The sequence below is a fragment of the Dipodomys ordii genome, unplaced genomic scaffold, assembly GCF_000151885.1.
Source record: "Dipodomys ordii isolate 6190 unplaced genomic scaffold, Dord_2.0 Scaffold187, whole genome shotgun sequence".
In the NCBI taxonomy this organism is placed as follows: domain Eukaryota; kingdom Metazoa; phylum Chordata; class Mammalia; order Rodentia; family Heteromyidae; genus Dipodomys; species Dipodomys ordii.
The window spans coordinates 453739-477563 of record NW_012267403.1 but is presented as its reverse complement, the minus strand read 5'-3'; the positions used below and the strand labels follow the sequence as shown (position 1 = coordinate 477563).

The 23825-nt window shown below is 39.8% G+C and overlaps 1 protein-coding gene across 4 annotated transcripts in view; it reads left to right on the top strand.

Moving 5' to 3' along the window:
* Positions 1-23825, top strand: part of Arhgef9 (Cdc42 guanine nucleotide exchange factor (GEF) 9) — a 215438-nt gene that overhangs the window by 124730 nt on the left and 66883 nt on the right. For 2 of the 4 annotated variants that reach the window (XM_013034310.1, XM_013034311.1), the window contains exon 2: positions 6505-6684. The exons of the other annotated variants lie outside the window; for them this stretch is intronic. In XM_013034310.1, the coding sequence (XP_012889764.1) occupies positions 6505-6684 (180 nt within the window). The remainder of the gene's footprint in view (positions 1-6504; positions 6685-23825) is intronic. 4 annotated transcript variants of the gene reach the window in all.

Sequence of the window (23825 nt, the reverse complement as noted above, 5' to 3'; positions counted from 1 at the left end):
CAGAGTTCAGGCCCCACGACCGGACCCAAAAAAAAAAAAAAAAAGAGTAGCTTGTGGAAGAGAATGAAGTTGGACCAAGAAGACTAGTTAGAAGGCAGCTTGAATTGTTGAGGGCTGGGCCTAAAAATAGATAGTAGAAGTGAAGATAAAGAATCAAATCTGAGTGGGAAACACAAACAAAAAAAGAAATAGATGCAAGCTGTGCAGCAGAGGCTCACACCTAGTAGTCCTAGCTATTCAGGAGGCTGAGATCTATGGATTGTGGGTCAAACCAGCCCCCTCAGGAAAGTCCATGAGACTTTTATCTTCAACTAGCTAGCAAAAAGCTGGAAGTGGAGGTATAGCTCTAGTAGTAGAGCACCATCCTTGAGTGAAAAAGAATGCATACCCACGCCCTGAGGTCAAGCCCCAGTACTGGCTCCCAAAGAAAAAAGAAATAGGCTGAACACTGGTGGCTTATGCCTATAATCCTAGCTACTGAGGAGGCTGAGATCTAAGGATCACAGTTCAAAGCCAGCCCGGGCAGGAAATTTGGTGAGACTCTTGTCTCCAATTAATCACCAGAAAACTGGAAGTGGCACTGTTGGCTCAAAGTGTTAGACCACTAGCCTTGAGCAAAATAGCTCAGGAACAATGCCTAGGTCCCAAGTTCAAACCCCATGATGGACAAAAAAAGAAAGAAATATAGGTGCAGCAATGAAGAGGGAAAAAAGGGAAAACAGTGAATTCACATGATGGATTTTACATACAAAAATAAAATTTTACAATAAAAATTTGAAGTAGTAGCAAGTAGGTGAATGTTTGGGACAAGCTATGAATGTGAAGTAATGTCAAGAGAAAGTTGATTTCTCAAGGGAACAAAACACAAAGGTCGCTATTGATGTTTGAGGCCAAAGTGGAAAGCCCATTCCTCAGATTTCCTAGCCAGTCTGAGAAAACACAGGCTCTTGCCTGTGCTTTAATATAGAGCTAACAATGTCCAAGTGACTTATCTTCAGGAAGGGAATAGTTAGCTCCAAGTTCTCATTTTCTTTAGCAGAGAACAATAAAAACATCCTAGCAAGCACAAGGGAGGGTAAGACCAAATAAGCTGCAATAATAAAATCTTTGTCCTTTGCAAGGCTAAAATGTTAGTTGCAAGAGAATCTCAGAACTCAAAGGAAATTGAGAGGTCATATATCTGATTTCAATCTGTCACTTGACTGATAAAGAAGCAGAGTGAGGCAGAGAAAGGGACCTGCCCAATGTCATTCAGAGTGCTCAATCCTGTGATGCCTTTTAGCTGGTATTTGGGCAGCCTCGATCACACCTTTCAGAAATCAAGGATAGTTATACTTTTGGCAGAGGATAACCAGACACTATCTACCATGCTGTATTGGATAGTTATACTTTTGGCAGAGGATAACCAGACACTATCTACCATGCTGTATTAAAAGGATATCTGGCTACTTCAAAAGAGAATGTAAAACCTAGTTTGCTTTAGATATTCTTAAAGGGAACCAAGGAAAGGAATTTTGCTCTTGTCCAGGCTTACCTTTTAGGAAGGGGCTGTTCTGAGAGGAAAGGAATAGGTACCAAACTGAGAAAACTTCACAGAGAGGTAAGCACTGCTTCTGTATGTCCTTTCTTTTCTTGCTATGATGCTTCTCAGTAGGCAGGTCCAGTTTAGATACCTTCATAACAGTTGTCCCATTTGCTCTTCTGTACAACACATAGTGGTTCAGTTTGTTGTTTTTTTTTTAAAGCTTCTGATGTTCATCCTGCTTCTTGATGTTCAAACTTCAATGTTTCTGGCAGCCAGCCAGGTCAATTAAATATCTATTTTTGGGGTTGTACTGTTCAGCTAGACAGCAAGAACAAGATGAGGAAGACAAGTGGCATAACTCTAGAAAACTGAGTGAGGGCTATGATTCTAGGGATGTTTTTCTCTATGCCATATGACCCTAAATGCCCTAGCCTAGGAAAGTCATCAAAGCTATTTAGTTCACTCTCTGTACCAGCTTTAAATGGGGACCTGTTTAAAATGCAAAATCTCAAGATCTAATTCATAGCTGTCCAATTCAGAATCTGAGGCTGAATAATCCTTTAATAAGCCTTCCAGGGGATTGGAAAACCACTAAAGGTCATTTATAGGATAGGCTGATCTATCTCTTTGCCATTTCTTCTTTCTCCTCTCCCACCACCTTCTCCTCCTCCTCCTCTGCCTCCTTTTCCTCCTCCTCCCCTTCTTCTTCCTCCTCCTCCTTCTTTTTGCCAGGACTGGGGCTTGAACTTTGCTTAGATTTTTCCTCTCAAAGCTGGCACTTTACCACTTGAGCTACACTTCTGTCTTTTTACAAGTTAATTGGAGATAAGCATCTCAAGGACTTTCCTGTCTGTCTGGCTTCAAACCTTGATCCTCAGATCTCAGTCACCTGAGTAACCATTACTACAGGCATGAGCCAGCAGTGCCTGACTTTCTCTTTGCCTTTTTGACATTGACATTGTGGTTGGATTGACAAAGGCAAAGCTTTTCAGTAAAGCCAAATAGAAACTGAAATTTGCTCCATATGTACTAACTGAGTGACCATAGACTGCTTCATTTAATATTATAGGTTGTCTTCCATAGAAATGAAGATGCTAATGCTTATAGAGAATTATAGAGATTGAGATAAAAAGAAGCCTTTTACTCAAAGATTGCTATGTATTTTTTAACACATGCAAGTTTCTTCTATTTCCTGCCATTTCTTCATTAGCCACTCTAACTTAGTTGCAGATATATGCCTTGTTGATCAGAGATTAGCCTTAGATTTCAAAGTCCCAGTGCCTCCAAAGTAAGGTGATTATAGCTCTAGATTAAAAATCAGGGCATTGGGCTGGGAAGGTGGCTCAGTGGCAGAGTGCTTGCTTTGCGTTCCTGAGGTCCTTCATTCGATTCCTCAGCACCACATAAGCAGAAAAGGCCGGAAGTGGTGCTGTGGCTCAAGTGGTAGAGCACTAGCCTTGAGCTGAAGAGCTGAGGAACAGCACCCAGGCCCTGAGTTCAGGCCCCACAACTGACAAAAAAAAAATTAGAGCATGCAGGTCTAATAAAAATGTATATATTTGTGAAATTAATGTAATATAATATTTGAAATTAGGACCATCTTGGGAAATCTAAATTGAAAGGAATAGAACCTCATTCCATCTTTAAGCTTGACATGACTCTTCTTCCCATCCTTTTACTCATTCATATTCAGACAGGTCTTTGGAATGGAGGTTTCAAAACACTGCCCTATTCACTGTGTAGGGGCCAATTTGGATTTTGTGCTGCATCCCAAATGCCCTGTGGTATTATGTTAGAAGTTACACAGTTGTGCCGGGCGCTGGTGGCTCACACCTGTAATCCTAGCTACTCAGGAGGCTGAGATCTGAGGATCGCGGTTCAAAGCCAGCCCGGGCAGGAGAGACTGTGAGACTCCTATCTCCAATAAACCACCAGAAAACCGGAAGTAGCGCTATAGCTCAAGTGGTAGAGCACTCGCCTTGAGCTGAAGACTGAGGGACAGCGCCCAGGCCCAGAGTTCAAGCCCCATGACCGACAAAAAAAAAAAAAAAGAAGTTACACAGTTGTATTGTCCCATAGCCTAGAATCATTTGAATGCATCGCTAGCATCAGCAAGCACCACCTCCTGGTTTTGTATTGGGTTTACAGGATGAAGAGTGGAGACAGTTTGGAATTAGGGCTTTTGGTGAGAAAAGGAACATAAACTAGATTGAGAATAGAGAATTTAATTTCTGGTTTAGCTACCACTAAAATACTCTTCCTTGGCTTTCTTTATATAACTCTTACCATTTGATAGTGTTGGTTCATCCTTGTTGAAACTTTTGTGCTTGGCTTTTGTGAGGTTATAATCCTTGGTATCCTAATGATATGTTGACAACTGTATCTACATTTATTTTCCTTGGCTCTTCTGTTCTTCAACTCCCATTGTCACAACTTCTCAAGGTTTCTGACCTCCTCTTGGTGCTTTCTTTCAAGGCAAACTTCCTTGGTTTCTACAATGTCTTCTGACTCCCATACTATATCTGTATCCTCCAACCTCTCTTGAGTATGTATGTATATAAATATATATATATATGTGTGTGTGTGTGTTGTATGTACATATATGTATATATATAATATACTGGACGTTGTCTTGAACACTATACATCTAGCATTTAAGCTCACTTCCCTCTACAGCCCTGTCCATAATGCAGACATTATCTCATTTTGCAGATGAAGAAATTGAGCCTAAAGAATATACAGTTTGAAATTCTTTGCTGGATTTTGTGAAAGTGCCCTCCTCAATATCTTTATTTCATGCTGACAGTTCCTATATGATCATTCCCTTTGATACTTCCAATCTTTACCTATTATCATTACTACTTTTTAAAATAACAATGCCCAGAATTTGAAGCTAGGTTTGTCTGCATTTAACCATCTTTATATCCTGCTTTAAGGGTATTTGCTAATTGGTGCCCAGAGGCCTTTAGATCCTTCGGTAAGGACAATCAAAATGAGCATATTCCTGCACACAGTAGGAGTTCACTGAATGAAAATTGAAAGGAAAATGAATGTACAAAGTGTCAATGAATGAAAATCTTGTAGCAAGTTAAATATCAAGCCTCCGCACAAAAGCAAGTCTTGGGACCAATTTCTGGTTGAAATTTAGTTTATTAAAGAAAACACTCTGGGAAGCAGGGAGGATTGGGTGGGGGGGCGGGGGGAGGATGGGAAGGGATGGGAAGGGGAAACAAAGGAGGAGGCTACAATGCTTGATAAGAAATGTACTCAGTATCTTGCCCATGTAATTGTAACCCCTCTGTACAGTATTTTCACAATAAAAAAAACACTCAGAATATGAGAGAAAAATACTCCCTTACTTCTGTTAGCATTTATGATAGAGCATAGGGGCCACATACAGCCACCAACCCCTTCTGGATTTGTCTTCATTGCACTTCTACAATAAATATACCTGCCAGCCTTGTGTTTAGTGTTTTCCAGCTCATGAGTCAAGTGGGAGTGTAGAATTATCCCCATTTTATAAGTGAAGAAACCGGGATCCAGAGACAGCAGAGCATAAAAATTACAAACATAGTCTCTAGAGCTAGATTATACTTGGATTTGAATTATGGTTTCATAGATTCTGTCCTGAGCAGAGGGTTGGTAATAAATGCCAAGCAACACTTTGATCCTTGACCCAATTCCAAGGATATTGTTTTAAGCCATGAACCTTCATGGTCCTCTAGGTTTTGGCTATATGGGCTTACTGAGCTCAACAACACCTAGTTGGGACCAGCTTTGGCAGGAGAGGGGAAACTTCTCTAAAAGATTTGTTTTATTGAAGGTAGTGACCTTAAATTCTCTTTTTTTTCTTCTGTGACCAACAATTCTCTTTCTCTACAGAGGTCAGAACAAGGAGAAATTGCCTTTTCTTTGCAAGAAAGCAGGTTCAACATAAAAATGAATCTCCTCAGAGACAAGGGCATCAATGACTAAAAATGACTGAATCTCCTTCAGGTTCTTTAAGACCAGGAACTATTTGGTGTTTTTTTGTTTTTGTTTTTTTTACAATATTATGGGTGCATTCTACAGGTTCAGTACAAATAAATACATACATTTGTGAGTGTATGTGTGTGTGTGTGCCTGTGTGTGTTCATGTAGTTGTAGAAGTTTGCCTGCTGTTGTGTGGACCCCAGATCTGCTGTCCATGAAATCTAGTAGCCCAAGTTAAGTCTCCCTTCCTGACTAATCTTTAAGTCACCTCTCAATTTCTTTGTTGCTCAGTTTTGCATCCAGCAAATGGAAAAAAAGTCAACCCTGGCTCCCTTTGTATCTCACAGGGTGATAATCAAAATCACTGAGGAATTCTGTGTCAATGTTGAGTTTCTTGGGCACACAGAAAGCCATATTCTTTCATCCCCATGACCTCTCTGGATGGCATCATGTGTGGGTGAGGGCAGGAGGCTGCAGGACTGGGGTCCATTGTATGTGAAGAATGTTATAGTCTTTTACTCCAGGGAAGGAGTGCAGTGAGGTTAAAGAATATACCACCAACTCTCAATTGGTCAGTTCTAAGGAGGAGGAGGAAAGAGGGACCAAGTAATAGAAAGCAATTATGTTTGAGCCTCATTTTACCCACTGAGGTTAGACTCTCTACACATTCCAGACCTAGAGCTGCCTTGAAGATCCAAAGAGAGATGGACTGGAAATGTCTTTCTTCTCTGGAGGAGGAGTTCATGAGCAGAGATAAAAGCATGATGCCTGTATAGTATCTATTCACATTCTGGATCATTTCATGCACTGACAAATGGAGAGTTGACAGCATTGTTTGTCTTGTGGTTCAACAGAGCTTGCAGTTTAGTGTCATTACCCTCACCCCCTACCCCTCACCACTAGAGTATATAGCTTTTCCATACATAGTAGAGTTCTCTAGGTGGGAGAAGGGGCAAGCAAGATAGCCAGTAGCATGGACTGAACACATTCTTATTTTGTCTCCTAAGCTGATCACTGGAGATTCCATCGTTAGTGCTGAGGCAGTATGGGATCACGTCACCATGGCCAACCGGGAGTTGGCATTTAAGGCTGGCGACGTCATCAAAGTCTTGGATGCTTCCAACAAGGATTGGTGGTGGGGCCAGATCGACGATGAGGAGGGATGGTTTCCTGCCAGCTTTGTGAGGGTGAGTGTCAGCCTTCACTCTCCTCTCCTTTCTCCTTGGATGCCTACCCCAGGCTTCCCTTTAACCTTTATTCTGCTCATCCTCTCCTGGTGGATTTCTCCTATTTTCCTTTCGTTACTTTTCCTACCCTTCCCCTGTCCTTTACCCTTTCTTTCCTTTCTTTTTCCTTTTTCCTTTCTGTCTCCTACTCCAGAACTGGGCTTTTTAAATTTTTGCCTATTTATTTATTTATTGCTGGTAATGGAACTTGAACTCAGGGCCTCAGCTCTCACTTAGCATTTTTGTTCAAAGCTGGGTCTTTACCACTTGACCCACACCTCCAACTCTAGCTTTTTGCTGGTTAATTGGAGATAAGATCTCACAAACTTTCCTACCTGGACTGGTTTTGAACCTTGATGCTCAGATCTCAGCCTCCTGAGTATCTAGAATTACAAGTGTGAACTACCAGAGCCTGGTATCTTTCTGATTTTTCAGAATTTCTTTTTGCCTCTATTTTAATAACTTCCCCTATTTCCCATCTTTTTATAAATCCCTTCCCTTGTTTGGACTTTTATTTCCCCTTCTGGATTTGACCTGGATTGTTTTGAAGACCATTTTGACTCTATATTGGGGAAAAGTTTGCATTGTTGTCTTTTTTTCTTCATTTTCTATATTCCCTTTTTTGTCATCCCTTTTTCTTGTAGTTCTTACCCATATCCTCTTCTTTCTCTTCTCACATATTCCCTTCCTCTTCTTCCTTGCTGTTGCCTTTGCCTTGTTTCTTCATTTAGGGAAATGTTATTAGCCCTGTATGTTATCATAGCATTGTCTTTAGCTGTTAATATGGGAGTGAGTCCCTGACCTGTAGGGGCTAGAGCTTACTGATTACAGATCTTACTTGTGCAAGATTAGCTGATTGGGATGGAAGATGTGCTGGACATGGGAAAGAGGCAGACTGTAAGGGCATACAAGGACTTAGCTTCTTTCTCATGAAGAGCCTAGCCTTTAACAGAGGTTCTGGGGAAAATAGTGCCTACTCTGAGTCACCAATTGCCAGGGTGCTATGAGAAAATAATATTGGCCAGGTATTTCAGCTCTTGGCTTTCCTTGAGATTATGAGCTGGAATTTGTTCTTGGAGTATTGTATGTAAACTCTGTTTTCCCCCGTCTGTGAAATGGTGTAGGCAGGTTTTAGGGTTTTGGTTTTTTTTTTTTTTTTGCTATAGCTATAAGGTGTCACAGTGAATGAGAGAAAATGTGAAAATTATTTCATGGCAAGACAAATAGCAAAGGCATCTAAGGATGTCTTATGAAGATTCTCACTACAGACTGCCACCTTTTGTTATTTTCTTCTATAAAGTAAAGAAGTCTTCTTGGCCTCAAATAAAAGGTTAGAGAGCCTTAAGCTAGCTCTTGGAGACTGAAATTCCTCAAGGTTACTTTATGACAAAAGTGTGATATGAAAACAGGAGACAGGCATCTTTAGTCAGACAATTTGAGATACAGCTTTACTCCTACCTCTATGGCTTCTGGAAACATAAAGATATCATAAGCTTTGTTTTCCACATCTGAAAAATAAAGACAGCAGACTTTTTATAAGGATTTAATGAAATAGCATATATGAGTAAGATATATGGCACAGTACTAAAACATATTAGGTACCTGACACATATTAGGTATGGTAATTTGTTTTATCATTATCATAATCATCATTACTCACTAGCTCTATGAAATTCCATAGATTTAAGGCTGGCTCTAGGGGTTGAAAGATACTTTCTTCTTTAGTGGACTTCAATCACTGTTATCTGATGGAGATGGTTTAAGTGTGGACATGGCCCAGGAGAAGTAAAATAGACAAAATGACCTCTCATCCTCTTCTACCCTGAGAGTCTTCTAATGAAGTACTCAATCTTTTCTTTGATGTTTATGCAGCGTCTTTCATTAGTGTCTCAAAATGCTATCTGTGTCCCAACTCAGCTTTGCTAGTTGATGAATCAGTCCCAAGGGTAGTCAGAAAGAGCATATCAATAACCATGAGCCTTCAGGACTAGTGTGAAGCCCCGTAACAGAAAAAGCGTATTGCTCTTGTGCTGACAGACCTTTTTCTCTCTCTAAAAGAAGGACTAAACTATATTCAAAATCCAAGTGCATTTTGCTCACAGGGAAATGTCACTTTTAAAATAAACAGTAAGCCAAAGAATGAGGAGGGGATGACTGAGCAAGCCAGGATGGTTCTGGGAGGCAAATGGCAGAGTCAGGCTTCAGAATATCAAAGAATAAGTATTGGTAGCCCTAAATCCAAGGCCAGGAAGAGTGTGGTGTTAGATGGACATTGCCTACCCCTGTATCTAGACACACATCCCAGTAGCTACTTAGTATAGAATCACAGAGAAATATACCACTAAAACCCAGAATCCAGCCTAGTTCAGTAAGAATCCTGAGATGATTCTCCTCCTTTCTTTCTGTGTGTGTGGGTGTGCATGCATGCATGTGTACTTAGGGCCTTGCCTTCTTGCTTTTTAATCAAGGCTGGTACTATACCACATTTCCACTTCCAGCTTTTTTTCTGATTAATTGGAAATGAGTCTCAAGGATTGTTCTGCCCAGACTGGCTTCAAACTGCAGTTCTCAGATCTCAGCCTCCTTAGTAGGTAGGATTATTGACATGACCCACCAGTGCCTAGCTCAGAAAATTGATTTTTTTTCATTTACTTTATTGTTTTTTATAGAAGTGATATACAGAGGGATTGCACTTACATGAGTCAAGTAATGAGTACATTTCCTTTTGTACAGTGTCTTCTGCTCCCTCCTGTCTCCACCCACGAGTTATGTAGTTTTCTTTCATCAATGTCCAGTGAGCTCCATGCTGCACTTTTTCACTCTTTTTAGAAATTTAATTTTTTTTTCTTTTTTTTAATTTAATTTTATTTTATTTGTGAACATACTGTACAGAGGGGTTACAATTACATGGGCAGGATAATGCGTACATTTCTTACCAAGCATTGCAGCCTCCTCCTTTGGTTTACCCTTCACATCCAGAAATTTAATTTTTTGAGTGCCAGAAAGAACTGATCATTTTATTTCTATTGGGCAATAGAATATGCACGGAGTGTCACAATATAAATTAATTTTTTCTAATCACATTGAAAGAGTAAGGATATTACAAGTAAAATTACTTTTCATATATATTTTGCTTAATATAGTATATCCAAAATATTGTATAATATGTATTATCATTATAAATTTATTAATGATGTATTTACTAAGGTTTTGGAATCTGATATATATTGCATACTTAGAGCACAAGTAAGTTCACACTAGCAACATTATTAAATGCTCAGTAGGTACATGTGACTAGTTGATCAACAACACATGTTCAAGTCTAGAATGAATACTATGATCCTAGACCTGGAGCAATAAGGATAGATTTTAAATCATAATTCAGAGATCCATTATTTTTATACTATACTAGTGTTTATTCCTTTAAAAACTAAGATGTTTTCCTTTGTTATTCCAGATTGTATCCAGAATGAACATGTTTTTAACCATTGTGAACCTTTATATTTGTTTTAAGCACATTCAAATGGTCATTAGATCAATAATAGAGTGTAACATGGAAACAGGGACAGGCTGTAGAGGTATCATAGAAAAAGAAATGATATTATTAAGCTATTGCATGAATTATATGAATGTTGGCTATAAGGATGATCTTTCAATTCTCAGGAATAGTTATCTATGTCTAGCTTTACATTTTTGTGATTCTTTGATATCCAAGGGATTTCATTTTGGAGGCTATGGAGTTTCTTAGTGACTCAGAAAAACAATTACTATCTCCATTCTTTTATATTGCTTTTGGTTTAGGGTATAATGGTCTTGTGAAAACCAGTACTATCTAGTTTAGGAGTAACAGACTTGAATTTTAGTCAAGAGCCTACCACTTGTTTGTTATATGAACTTGGCCTTTTATTTTCTCCTTCATCTCTGTTGCACTAATTAAAATCTAATCAAGCCCTGATATGTCTAGGTAGGACACAGAAATAGGTCAGGTCACACTAAACTTTTTCTTTTTCTTTCTTATTTTTTTGTGGTACTGGGGTTTGAACTCAGGGCCCTGAACTTGCTGAGCAAGTGCTCTATAACCTGAGCCACACCTCTGGCTCTGAGAGAAACTCTTCATTAGCACTTATAAAGTTGGCAGGTAAATGGATAACTCCCTGTAATGCTGTACTTTCACACTGTAGGATAAGTTTTCCAATTTACTTAGAGTCATCCTGAGTACAGATTGTATAGTATTTTAAGAACATCATTTAAATGTTATTTGGCATCTAATAGGTATTATATTAACAAGGAAAAGCCTTATTTCAATCCTCACACCAATTGGATATCTTTGTCACTAGTAGGCCAAACTGACAATTGACATAGTTGGGTATTTCTATTCCCTACCAGAAAGCACATTTGTGTATGAACATTCAAGCTCTTGGATGGATAATTAATGGTGCTTAGTGAAGTTTTCTCCAAGCTAGACCCATCAATTGTTAATTATGTTAAAAACAAGATTCTAAAAATTCTAGATTCTTGCCTCAGTTCTGCCATTATATATACAAATTGGGAAGCTTCCTATTAATCTTTTTTTCCAGTCCTGGGGCTTGAACTCAGGGCCTGGGCACTATCCCTGAGCTTATTTTGCTCAAGGCTAGCACTCTATCACTTGAGCCACACAGCACACTTCTGGCTTTTTCTGTTTATGTGGCACTGAGGAATCGAACGCAGGGCTTCATGCATGCTAGGCAAACATTCTTCCACTAGGCAAGCATTCTTGCACTAAGCCACATTCCCAGCCCCCTATGAATTTTGTTTTGTTTTTTGTTTGTTTGTTTGTTTTTGTTGGTCGTGGGGCTTCAACTCTGGGCCTGAATGCTGTCCCTCAGCTCTTCAGCTCAAGGCTAGCACACTACCACTTGAGCTACAGCGCCACTTCTGGTTTTCTGGTGGTTTATTGGAGATAAGAGTCTCACAGACTTTCCTGCCAAGGCTGGCTTTGAACCATGATCCTCAGATCTCAGCCTTCTGAGTAGCTAGGATTACAGGCATGAGCCACTGGCGCCCCGCCCTTCCTATGTATCTTTTTTGGGGGGGGAGGGGAGGCTTCTTGGGGCTTGAACTCTGGGCCTGGGTGCTGTCCCTCAGCTCTTCAGCTCAAGGCTAGCGCTCTACCACTTGAGCCACAGCGCCACTTCTGGCTTTTTCTACTTATGTGGTGCTGAAGAATCAAACCCAGAACTTCATGCATGCAAGGCAAGTACTCTACCACTGAGCCCCTTCCCAGTCCCTTCCTATGAATCTTTAAAGCTCAGTTTTTCTTCTTGTAAAACAGTGATAATTGGGTCTTGGCTAAATGCTTTATATACAAGAAGTTTCCATGTATACATATCCTCTACCCAGTCATATGTGCATGTCCTGTGGAGTAGGGGTATGTGTTTGTGTGTTTGGGTTCTTTTCCTTCTGTACTTGGAAAGTGACTTTAGAAGAGCAATGCAAGAGTTGATGTAACTTCCCAGCAGTTGGTCAGCTCCAGTGAACCAGAACTTGCTATCAGTTATGGCTAGTTGTTGACATCTTTAGCTGCTTTCTTGGTCTTAGTTCTTTCATGGGAGCTGAGAGCAATCAGCTAGGATGTGATTGTGTTTCTAAGTAGCAAATCCTATCCCTGTGGTAGGCTTCCTTTGCCTGCGGGGCCCCAACTATAAGTCATTCAGTTGTTTTCCTTTTTCACTGTGTACAAAAGGAACCTTTGTTCTGACTTTGGGCCATGTCCTGGGGAGAGCTTGCTGCCTACTTAAGGGCAGTTTGTGTATGAGATACATGACATACTGTTATTAATGAGAATGGAAGCTTTGTGACAAGGTGTATGTTTGGTTAGAAAGAAAACAGCTACTCAGATGTCATCAGGAACTGGATAGATGAAAGAATGGCCTAAGTAGAATTTTACTTTTCATTTCTTGCCATTTAACAGACCAGATTTCACAGAAATCCACCCTCTCTAGTTCACTAGAGTGACACCTGGCTCTTCTTTATTTAGCATCTCTTTTTGTAATCAAAAGAGTCTTAAGCCAGGTGCCAGTGGCTCATACCTGTAATCCTAGCTATTCAGAAAGCTGAGATCTGAGGATCTCAGATCAAAGCCATCCCGTGCAGCAAAGGTGTTGAGATTCTTATCTCCAATTAACCACCAAGAAGCCAAAAGTAGAGCTGTGCTTCACTCAAGTGGTAGAGTGCCAACCTTGAGAGAAAAAGCTAAGGGACAATGTCCAGTACTAGTACAAATATTCACTCACTCACATTCTCTCTCTCTCTCTCTCTGTCTCTGTCTCTGTCTCTCTGTCTCTGTCTCTCTCTCTCTCTCTCTCTCACACACACACACACACATACACAAATACAATAAAAAGAGCCTTGTGAAATTTTTTTCACCTTTAGAGGAAGAAAAAATATTCAAACCGAAATCATTTGGTACATGACAGGACAGACAAGTGTGCTTCTTGCTGGCTGCCTGTGGCCTCTGCCTATATTAATATTTTTACATAGCCTGAAAATGATGTTATAAATACCTAAATAACCCTTGGTAGAGAAAAGGTTTCCCACCCCAGAGTCCTATATGAAACAGCAGACACTTGATAGATTTAGAGTTGAAAAGACCCATCTTGCCATGGGAGCCCAATTTAGATGATTATAAGGCCCAGGTAGTTAACTTATTTAATGAAGCAGACTGAGCAAAAGGTAATTGAAAGACCTATATCCAATTAGGAAATCTATGTTCCATTTAAAGGGAACAAAACTTATTTGGATGCTTCCTATTGGCAGGGTACTCTGTAGGGGTAGGAACCCCAGTAGAGCCAGGTACTCCACTTCTTAAGAAAAGCCAAAGATTAAAATTTCACGTAAGCCAGATATGGTGGTGCATACTTATAATCACACAATTGGAAGGCTAAGGTAGGAGGATCCCAAGGATATCCTGTGCTATATAGCAAGACCCTGCATCATTAAGGTATATATTAAGTTGTATATATTAAGGTTTATTTTTTTTTGTTCTTGTTGGCTGTGGGGCTTGAACTCAGCTCAAAGCAAGTGCTCTACTACTTGAGCCACAGCACCACTTCTGGTTTTCTGAGTGGTTTATTGGAGATTAGAGTCTCACGGACTTTCCTGCCTGGGCTGGCTTTGAACTGTGATCCTCAGATCTCAGCCTCCTGAGTAGCTAGGATTACAAGTGTGAGCCACTGGTACCTGGCTTTAAGGTTATTATATATTAAGACCCTCTATATTCTAAAAATGTTGACCAGGAATTTATATTTTTAATGAAGTATTGTAAGGATCGAACTAGCCCCTAAAATCCAGCTTGCAGCCACTTGTCAACATGAATCCCTTATTGTGTAAGTCCTAATGAAACATAAGTCCACAGAATGGAAATGAGTTGCATTCTTACGTAAGAAATTAGCAGCAAAGTCAGAACTTGAAACCAAGCTTCCATGCCAGGCACTGGTGGCTCACACCTGTAACCCTAGCTACTCAGGAGATTGAGAGCTGAAAATTGTGGTTCAACGATAGCCAGGGCAGAAAAATCCATGAGACTGTTGTCTCCAATTAACCGCCAGAAAACTGGAAGTGAAACTAGCTCAAAATGATAGAACACTAGTCTTGACCAAAAGAGCTCAGGGATATCACCTGGGGCCCTGAATTCAAGAAGGAAGGAAGGCAGGCAGGAAGGTAGGAAGGCAGGCAGGAAGGCAGGAAGGCAGGAAGGAAGGAAGGAAGGAAGGGAGGGAGGGAGGGAGAGAGGGAGGGAGGCAGGTAACCAAGTTTCCTAAATCTTATATAAGACTGTTGATCTAAGTTTTGTCTAATAAGTGTAATGTCCATATTACTTCTCATATGTTTTCTGTCATTCATTTATTTATTTATTTATTTTGTGTCAGTACTGAGGCTTGAACACAGGGACTTATGTTCTTGCTTAGCTTTTTCACTCAAGGCTGGAGCTCTACCATTAAGTCACACCTCCACTTCTGGATTTTTGCTGTTTAATTGGAGGTAAGAGTCCCATGGACTTTTCTGCCCTCGCTGGCTTTGAAACATTATCCTCAAGTTTTAGCCTTCTGAGTAGCTAGGATTATAGGTATGAACTATTGACACCTGACAAAGGACTTGCTGATTTTTCACCATAGTATACCACTTTTAATGTTGTTGCCTCTTCTGAATATTAACCCTTTGCTTTCTGGGCTTTAGCACAATCAGAAAAGGACAAGATTTGGCTATTAACAACATTTAACACTTAAAGAATTACCTTTCATCTTATAGTAATGAAAACAGTGTTTTGCTTTCTTGGGATAAGTTTAGATGTGCCAATACTTATTTATGAAGCTTTGAACAGTCATAAGCTTCTAGCCTTAACATCTATGTAAAAGGTCCTGCTCATAGACCTATAGGTAACATGGGTTTGTGTGAGTTATGGCCAATAGTATCAAGGAATGTTTTTCACCTTAGATTACAGAGATTTTTCTTCCTTCAATTAAAATTTAGAATGTCATAGTTAGCACTTATTTACATTCACATGATCCATCTTAATGGCTTCTCACAGTGCACAGGCTTTGGATTACATTATCCAGTACATCATTTGGTTAATTGGAGTTGATTTTGTTTTAAATATGGAGCTTTGTCCACCTCTGAGAAAATATTAAATCTAGCTGTTTCTTGACCCAGGTAATTCTTCCAAGTTCAGGTATCAAGTCTAGCACTGAGAGTGGGCTGTGCTGCTCAGTTGACATTGTCATTCCTTAGGGAACATAATTTTCCTTCTCATTTCTTGACTGGATTTGGGACTGAGATTCAGTATGATTTAAAGCAATGTTCATTTTTGCCTTAGAGGAGCCAAGGTTGTAAGCAGATGATGCTAAGAGAGTAAAAAAGGAATATGAATTAGGAACTGCAGTTAAGAGATTTTTATCACCTTTAAGAGTCCCTTCTCTCATTAGAAATGTGCCTTGTGGACATGACAAAGATCAGTTTGTTGGCAAGGGGCATTCTCTGTGGAGAAATGGGAAATGTTGGAGCTCCTGAGGATAAGAGATGAAACATATAGCAGGTTATCAAATAGAAGGAGCCTAGTGAAGGTCAATGGAGGTCATTGGATTAGGAAGTTGAAGACCTGAGTTTACTGACTCTGCTGCCAATTCCCTGGAGGATGCCTTTCCTCTTGTGGGCCTCAGTGACTTCATTGACAATTGGAAGACTTAGAACAGGTAGTTCTGTTGTTTTGCTTCACTTTGTTTTTTACTCATTAAACTGTCTTTACTTTTATCTTAGCATACATTAGCTATATAAAAAGTGGTTTCACTGTGATGTTTCCACACATGTATAAAATGTATCCTGCTCAAACACTAGGTTTCATTGCTCTATTCTCATATATATAAATAAACTATCATTCATCCCTTCCATTAGCTGTCCATCTTCATGCTGTTACCCATCCCTCACAATCCCAAGAAAGCCTGTTTCATTTTGGACTAGATAATTTCTAAAGGGCTTATCTTCTTTACCAGTCTGATGTTCTTCCATGAGTCTAGAAGTGTTTTTTCCCTTGCTACCACTTGGAACAGTACATCAGACTGTGTTGACAGACCTATTCTGTGGAGAGGGAAAGGTTTGGCTTGGCAGTACAAGGAATCAGAAGGTACCTTTGACAGTTGACCAAATTGCATCCCACTTGTCGACAGGGTAGCATCCCATCCACAAGTAAAGAACTTGTTTCTGAGTCATCTGTCAGTGGAAGGAAAAATGTTGAGGGAAAAACTAACACAAAATAGTAGCAAGAGGCAATTCATCTGTGAAGCTGTGTCTTCCTATCCTTTGAACAGCCACATTCTATCAAGGATGGTGAAACTTTTTTTCTACCAAGGCCATTTGGATATTTATAGTATTATTTGCAAGCTATTTGAAATAATCAGTACAGACATACGAGACAAGGGCAGATGTAAGCCACTGGTACTGACTATAAGTTTTCATCTTCCCGTGTGGCATTTTTTTGTTTTGAGGCAAAAATCTTACCATATAGTCCAGGCTAGCCTCAAACTCAAAGTCCTCCTGCCTCAGCCTCCTGATGGATAAGATTACAGTCATGAGTCACCACACCCTGTTAACCTTTCTGTTTTATATCTTCTGGTAATGGCCTTTATATCTATAAATATTTTTTAACTTTTGATTCTGGAATTTTGGAATATAGCCAGTCAATTTTCAGTTCAAAATAAAATTTAAAACTAAATTTTCTCCCATCATCAATTTCTTCAGCCCACCCATAATAAAATCTGTCACTGCTCAGTCCCACTTCTAGTCACCACTCCACTTCAAACATCATATTTCTGCCCCATTTCTTAATCTTTTAACCACACATTTCCAATTTTGTAAGATATGATTTTCATCCTCCCACCTATGGCCCTCTCACCCGTACATATCCTCTCTCATTATTCTTCCAAACTTCAGCAGCTGTGCTTTTATTTTGATAAGATAAAAATTATAATATCTATTCTCTCCTGTAATTGCAGCAAAAAATGTGATTTATCCATTTGATGCTGAAAGTCAGAAACCAGTAAAAGCTAAATGATTTATTTAAAAAATACTTAATGTAAGATTTATGTATTTTCTGGGTTTATATTTTCTTTAGTCTAATCTACCTTAAAGGCCATTCAAAACATAATGTTACTGTACCCATTTTGCAGTGTTTTTAATGATGTTCTCATTCATTTTTTTTACCATAATTTCAACTTTTTCAAAGCTCTATCCATCTTGTTCTCATATAGATATAGTTTACACTAAATTTCAGCCAAACTATCTATATCTTATAAGTAGAAACCTAGCAGAAGTATTAAGTGTTCAAGCCCTAGATTCTGCTCTCTCTACATGCAGGAAAGGAAATAAGAAACAAAATGGCCAAAACACCATGGATACTGAGGACTGGAAAGCCCACTTGCCTAATTGTTCCTTTGTTTGGAGCCAGCTGGCACTCCACAGAGTCTATGTTTTAAAGGCTTCTTATCCCCTGGGAAGTACTTTGAATTCTAGAGGACTGATATGAGAGTCAAATGGAATTGACTTCACAGTTTACAGTTAATGCTTGTGTGAGTGATGTGATCTGTGGCATTTCTTCATATCTATGAGCATTTTTCCCCCCTCCGGCCTGTAAATAGGACCAGTAAATCTTGCTTTCTCCCAAGTATCTAATCCTGACATTTGAATAGCATGCTACAAATTGCCTTTTCAAACATGGTCTCAATTTTCCGTCCTTAATATCTAGAGTTTAAAGATTAACAGAACATAACAGGCTCAATCACTAGTTATAGAAAATGAGTGCATAGAGAGACCATCTATAGAGACTCAAATCACTTTGAAAGAATAGTGACTAAACTAAGTTTCTTGGGGCTCATTCTTCAATGGTTTGTGTCCCTTGTCCATTCTTCATTATCACTGGGGACCTCAACAATCTAGTGAATATGAAAGGAACTTAACAAGTCTGAAGACTATGCTCCCATGAGGGATTATACTTGTTCTTCCTCTGAATGTTCAAGACTAGTTTAGTTGTAGATAGGGCAGATGGTCAAGTCAATGCAGAGGGCAGTTAACCAGCAAAGGACTGACCTTGGTACTGTTCAGGCAAGCTCATTATAATTTGACACTGGCAACTGTCTTATGACTCTTCATTGTTGTTGAGCACCAGTTTCTTGATGGCAGGAGTTTTAGTTCTCAGTTACCAATGGATGACATGCTTTTCTCCTGATCTGAAGTAGGATGTACCCTTGGCCCATCCATATAAGAGCCTGGCTTGTTGATCATATTGGCTATGTTTGCTAGTATCCAGACCTGTTCATGGTTTTGCCTAGGCCAGCTTTTCCCTTTGTTGATCCACTTAGAATTCATTCAGGCTATGGAACTCTAATGTACCAAGTTTGGCTTTAAAGATTCTCTCTCTGTCTCTCTCTCTCTCTCCCCTCTCCCTGTCTCCTTCCCTCCTTCTCTCTCTCTCTCTCTCTCTTTCTCTCTCTCTCTTGCTGGTACTGGGGCTTGAACTCATGGCCTTACTCTCTTGCTTGGCTTTTCCTTCAAGGCTGGCACTCTACCATTTGAATCATACCTCCACTTATGGAGTTTTGCTGGTTGATTGGCGATAAGAATCTCTCAGATTGTCTGCCTAGGCTGGATTCAAACCACAATTCTCAGGTATCAGCCTCCTGAGTAGCTGAGATTACAGGTGTGAGAAACCAGCACACTGCTACTACCTCTCTTTTAACCCTTTTTATTCCAGCCACTGGGATAACTTGTTCCCCAGAGCATTGAGCCTGACCAGGTGAGTGATGACCAAAATGGGTACCAGATTCACAAGTGGGCTGAGTTGGGGCCAAAATAGGCCAGAGATACTTGTGTGCACTGAGTCTTTTCCAGTCCCCAAAAGGTAAGATTAATCTCTGGCCAGCACTTATTGGTTCCCAATAGGATACCTTCCTGAAGTCCTTACATAATCTGTCTGATCCTAGAACATTAGATTGTCATATCATCCAAAAGCTTTATAATACAGGGACACAAACTGTCTTCTTCTCTGGGGCCTTTCTCCCTTTTTTGAGAACTTTACTGTGAGTCAATATTTGTTTTACTTCTCTTTCTCAATTGAAGCGTAGTTCATTTCTCTCCCAAATATAGCCCTTTAGCTCTAAACAGAAAGAAGTAGAGCTAACAGGAGGATTCAGTCAACTTAATTTCTGTTTTTTTTTCACATATCACGCTAGAGTAATATGGATATATTGGGAAGATAACAAGTTATTTACAGGGAGACTGATGGTGAGGTTTTATAATGTAAAGAATGACACTATGTTCAAGCTTCTTCCTGTCAGTTCTTCTATAGGCATGATGCTGGAAAAAGCAAAACACACGTGATTTCCTTAAAGGTAGATATAAGTAAGGCCTTTCTAAATTCAAATGGCTGTTTCACTTTTCCAACTTTCTGCTGATAAAAGATACAGCTATATTTGGGAAAATCTTTTTGGAGTTGTTGAGGCCTAGAGTTCTTTGTAAAAAGTGAAGACAAGGGATCTAGGTTTCCTATATTTATTTTTCTCTTTTCGTTCTGCCACCCCTCTTTCATCAAACTTTTCTCTTTCCTACATGTATTACTTGGCATATCCTATCTCATGGAAGAAATTTCCCCATCCCAGTTACAGTTATAAAAAGAAGCAATGAAGGTTATATGATGGCATATGATCCAAACAGAGTTATGAGTAGTTCAGACTGCAGGGCAGAACCAGTTTCCAATTCAACCCTGTTTGAAGATGGTTGGAAACCATCTTTTTTGTCTTTTGTGAGGGTGAATAGGTAGTGGGAGTGGATTTGAGACAAATTTCCTATATGAAGGGTAGTCTTGAACTCATTATCCTCCAGTGTCAGCCTCCTGAGTGCTGGGATTGCTGGTGTGCAACACTGCACCTAACAGAATTTTCTTTTCTTATTTATTTATTTATTTATTTTTTGGTCAGTTGCAGGGCTTGAACTCTGGGCCTGGGTGCTGTCCCTCAGCTCTTCAGCTCAAGGTGAGCGCTCTACCACTTGAGCTACAGCGCCACTTCTGGTTTTCTGGTGGTTTGTTGGAGATAGGAGTCTCATGGTCTCTCCTGCCCGTGCTGGTTTTGAACCGCGATCCTCAGATCTCAGCCTCCTGAGTAGCTAGGATTACAGGCGTGAGCCACCAGCGCCCAGCTTTCTTTTTTATTTTAATAATATATTTTTTATTGTTATAATAAAGATGATGTACAGAGGGATTAAAGTTTCATAAATCAGATAATGAGTACATTTCTTCCATCTAAGCACTAACCAGGCCCGAACCTGCTTAGCTTCTGAGATTAGACGAGATTGGGAGCATTTAGGGTGGTATAGCCGTAGACATGAATACATGTCTTTTGGGACAGTGTCACCCCTTCCTTCCTGCTTTCCCAATTTTTTCTTTTGTTTTTCTTTTTCAGTCATGGGGCTTGAACTCAGGGCCTACGCACTGTCCCTGAACTTTTGTGCTCAAGGCTAGCACTCTACCACTTCAAGCCACAGTGTCACTTCCAGTTTTCTAGTAGCTAATTGGAGATAAGAGTCTCATGGACTCTCCTGTAGGCTGGCTTTGAACTGCAATCTTCAGATCTCAGCCTCCTGGGTAGCTAGGATTACAGGCATGAGCTATCATTGCCCAGACTGAGAATTTTCTTTTAAGTGATATAAATACCCTCCCTGTGCTAATCTTTGGACAGATAGTATGTCTTATGAAACTTGTTCCCATTGAGCATCAAAGAGATGCTATCAGCATTGATATGTCTTACTGTTTTTTATTGGCTTATATTAGTTACACAGTGAGGATTTCATTGTTACATCTCCACACATGTTTATACTATATTCCAATCAACCTCACCCCCTCTATCACTCTCCCTGCACCCTTCCCTCTAAGAAAGATAGCATCCCCAAAAGATTTCTGTGTTCCATTTTCATAATTTCAAATAATCTGTTTTGATAGTATTCAATCTTCTTTATCCTCCTCCCAGGCATACCCACTTCCTACTAGTTCCCTCTTACCCACAGAAATCTATTTCTCTTTCCTTCCATCTTCCTTATTGATCATTACCTTTTGTTGAGTTTCTCTAGGATGCTCTCATATATACTTGCTATATGTTACACAGTTATTCACCCTCTTTCCCTCTCTCTCTCTCCCTGGACACTGTTTCTAAGCCTCTTTGTACTCAAGGCTAATGCTCTACCACTTGAGCTACAGAACCACATCTGGCTTTTTCTAAGTAGTTTATTGGAGATAAGAGTCTCATGGACTTTCCTGCCCAGGCTGGCTTTGAACCACGATCTTCAGATCTCAGCCTTATAAGTAGCAAAGATTACAGGCATGAGCCACCAGCATCTGACTCACCCTCTTCCTTATTTCCATTTTATTGTCTCCTTTTGTCTCCTGGTAGCTTGATTCATATTCTATGTTTAAATAATTATATATGTGGAGATTTATGCTCATATACATGCCCATGCACATGAATATGTTTTACATCTATCTTCTACATGTAAATAAAATCCATATGTCTTACTATTAATGCTTTCAAAAGTCACTGATTGAGACTATTAATGAGTCCCTATTTAGGAAAGGAGGTTCTTGCTGAAACTTGCATTTGATTGGACACAATTGACTTGACTTTTGCCAAAGGCCTGAATTTCTTAATCTTACCTAAAATGGCCAGTGAGCAATGGTTGCTGACTCAGAGCCAGCAAAGTTCAGATCTTAGGAATGATCTATAATGTAGCTCTTTTGCTGTTGATTGAACACATCTAAAATATTTTTGTCCTGATCTTACTGCTGTACTGACAAGTCACTCTTCTTTTGTTGATTGGAAGCTTCTATTCATGAGAAGGGCATAAGTAGCCAGGATTACTAGCTATGGAGATAATTTTTCTGAATTAGAACCAGAACCTTCTCACTTATTATCAAAGTGACCATGGGCCATGTATACTTTCTGTGCTTAAGTGAGTTTATTTATGTAAATTGACGATATAGTATCTAACTTATTGTTAGCATATAGAAAGCATTCTGTCACAATACTGAGGATAGTCTTAATGTTAGTGGCCAAAGAAGTTTCCTTATTTTCCCTTCACCTCTCTGACCCTTTGGGAATCACTATCACTCTGTTCTGTTCCAGAATTCTGTAGCCTGAAACCAAATCTGCCAGCCCTCTCAAGAGAGAGGCTGAGCCTCTAAGGTTCTGGGTCTTCATCTTTAATCATCATTAGATGACTCATTCCTTTTATACCAGCTTTTTGCTGCTCCTATCTGTATATGGCTAGGATGAAGCCATCTGGGTACATGAGGCTTCTGTTCTATCCCTTTCAGCCACATGTATAAGGACACAAAGTACTGGGCAAGTCCTAGGCATATTGATACTGCCAGGCTTTTCAAGATTTATAGGAATGGTGTTGTGACTAATGAGCCTGCTGAACATATAATTGGACAACATGCTTTCTTGGCTGTTCTGGCTTCTATGGAGAGGCATAATAAGGTTACTGTGGTAGTACCTCAGCAGTTAGCCTTCATTTATAAGCAAATGAATGGTGCTATATTGTGCCATACATAGGAGGCCAAGAAGGGATTGGAAATAAAATTATTTGTAAGATGCTTTGGAAAGGAAGAACTATAATAATAGACCTGTACATTTTGCCCATTGGTCAAACTCTTTAGTTGTTTTTGATAAGCTTATTAAGGTATTGAGGTTATTGGCATTGCTGCTCAGTAGGGCTTGTGCCTGATGGCAGCATGTGGGGCAGAATGAAGCTCACATATTAAATAAGCATAGGTTGCTCTCTTTTTTTTGGCAGTGCTGGAATTTGATCTCAGGATCTTGTGCCTGATAAACAAACACTCTACCACTTGAGATATACTCCCAGCTCTTTTTTGCTTTAGTTTATTTTTCAAATAGGGTTTTATGCTTTTTGCCTGAGGCCAGCTTTGGACTGTAGTCCTCTACTTCTTCCTTCTGTGTTTCTGGGATTACAGACATGTACCATCAGTCCTGCCCCAACCTCCTGCTCTTTTGAGATAAAATGTCACTACTCCTTTTCTCAGGCTAGCCTCAAACTACCATACTCCTATTTCTACTTCCCAAGTAGCTGGGATTACAGACCTGTTTCAACATACCCAGCTGAAGAATATTTTTACTCTTAAGGGTCCTTTAAAAATGGTGTTACTGGGCTGGGAAGTTGGCTTAGTGGTAGAATGCTTGCCTTATATGCATGAGGCCCTGGGTTTGATTCCTAAGCACCACATAAGCAGAAAAAAGCCAGAAGTGGTGCTGTGACTCAAGTGGTAGAGAGCTAGCCTTGAGCTGAAGAGCTGAGGGACAGCACCCAGGCCCAGAGTTCAGCCCCATGACCAACAAAAAATGGTATTACTTGTGGGACAAAATCAGTAGCCTTGTGATTTTTAGTACATTGTGATAAATCTGAGTTGTGGCCAAGTCCTACAGCTCACCTTTCCTAATGTGGAATGAGATAGGATGAGGACACAAATTAGGTCACACCCTCCCAACTGGAAATATGAGAAATTCCAG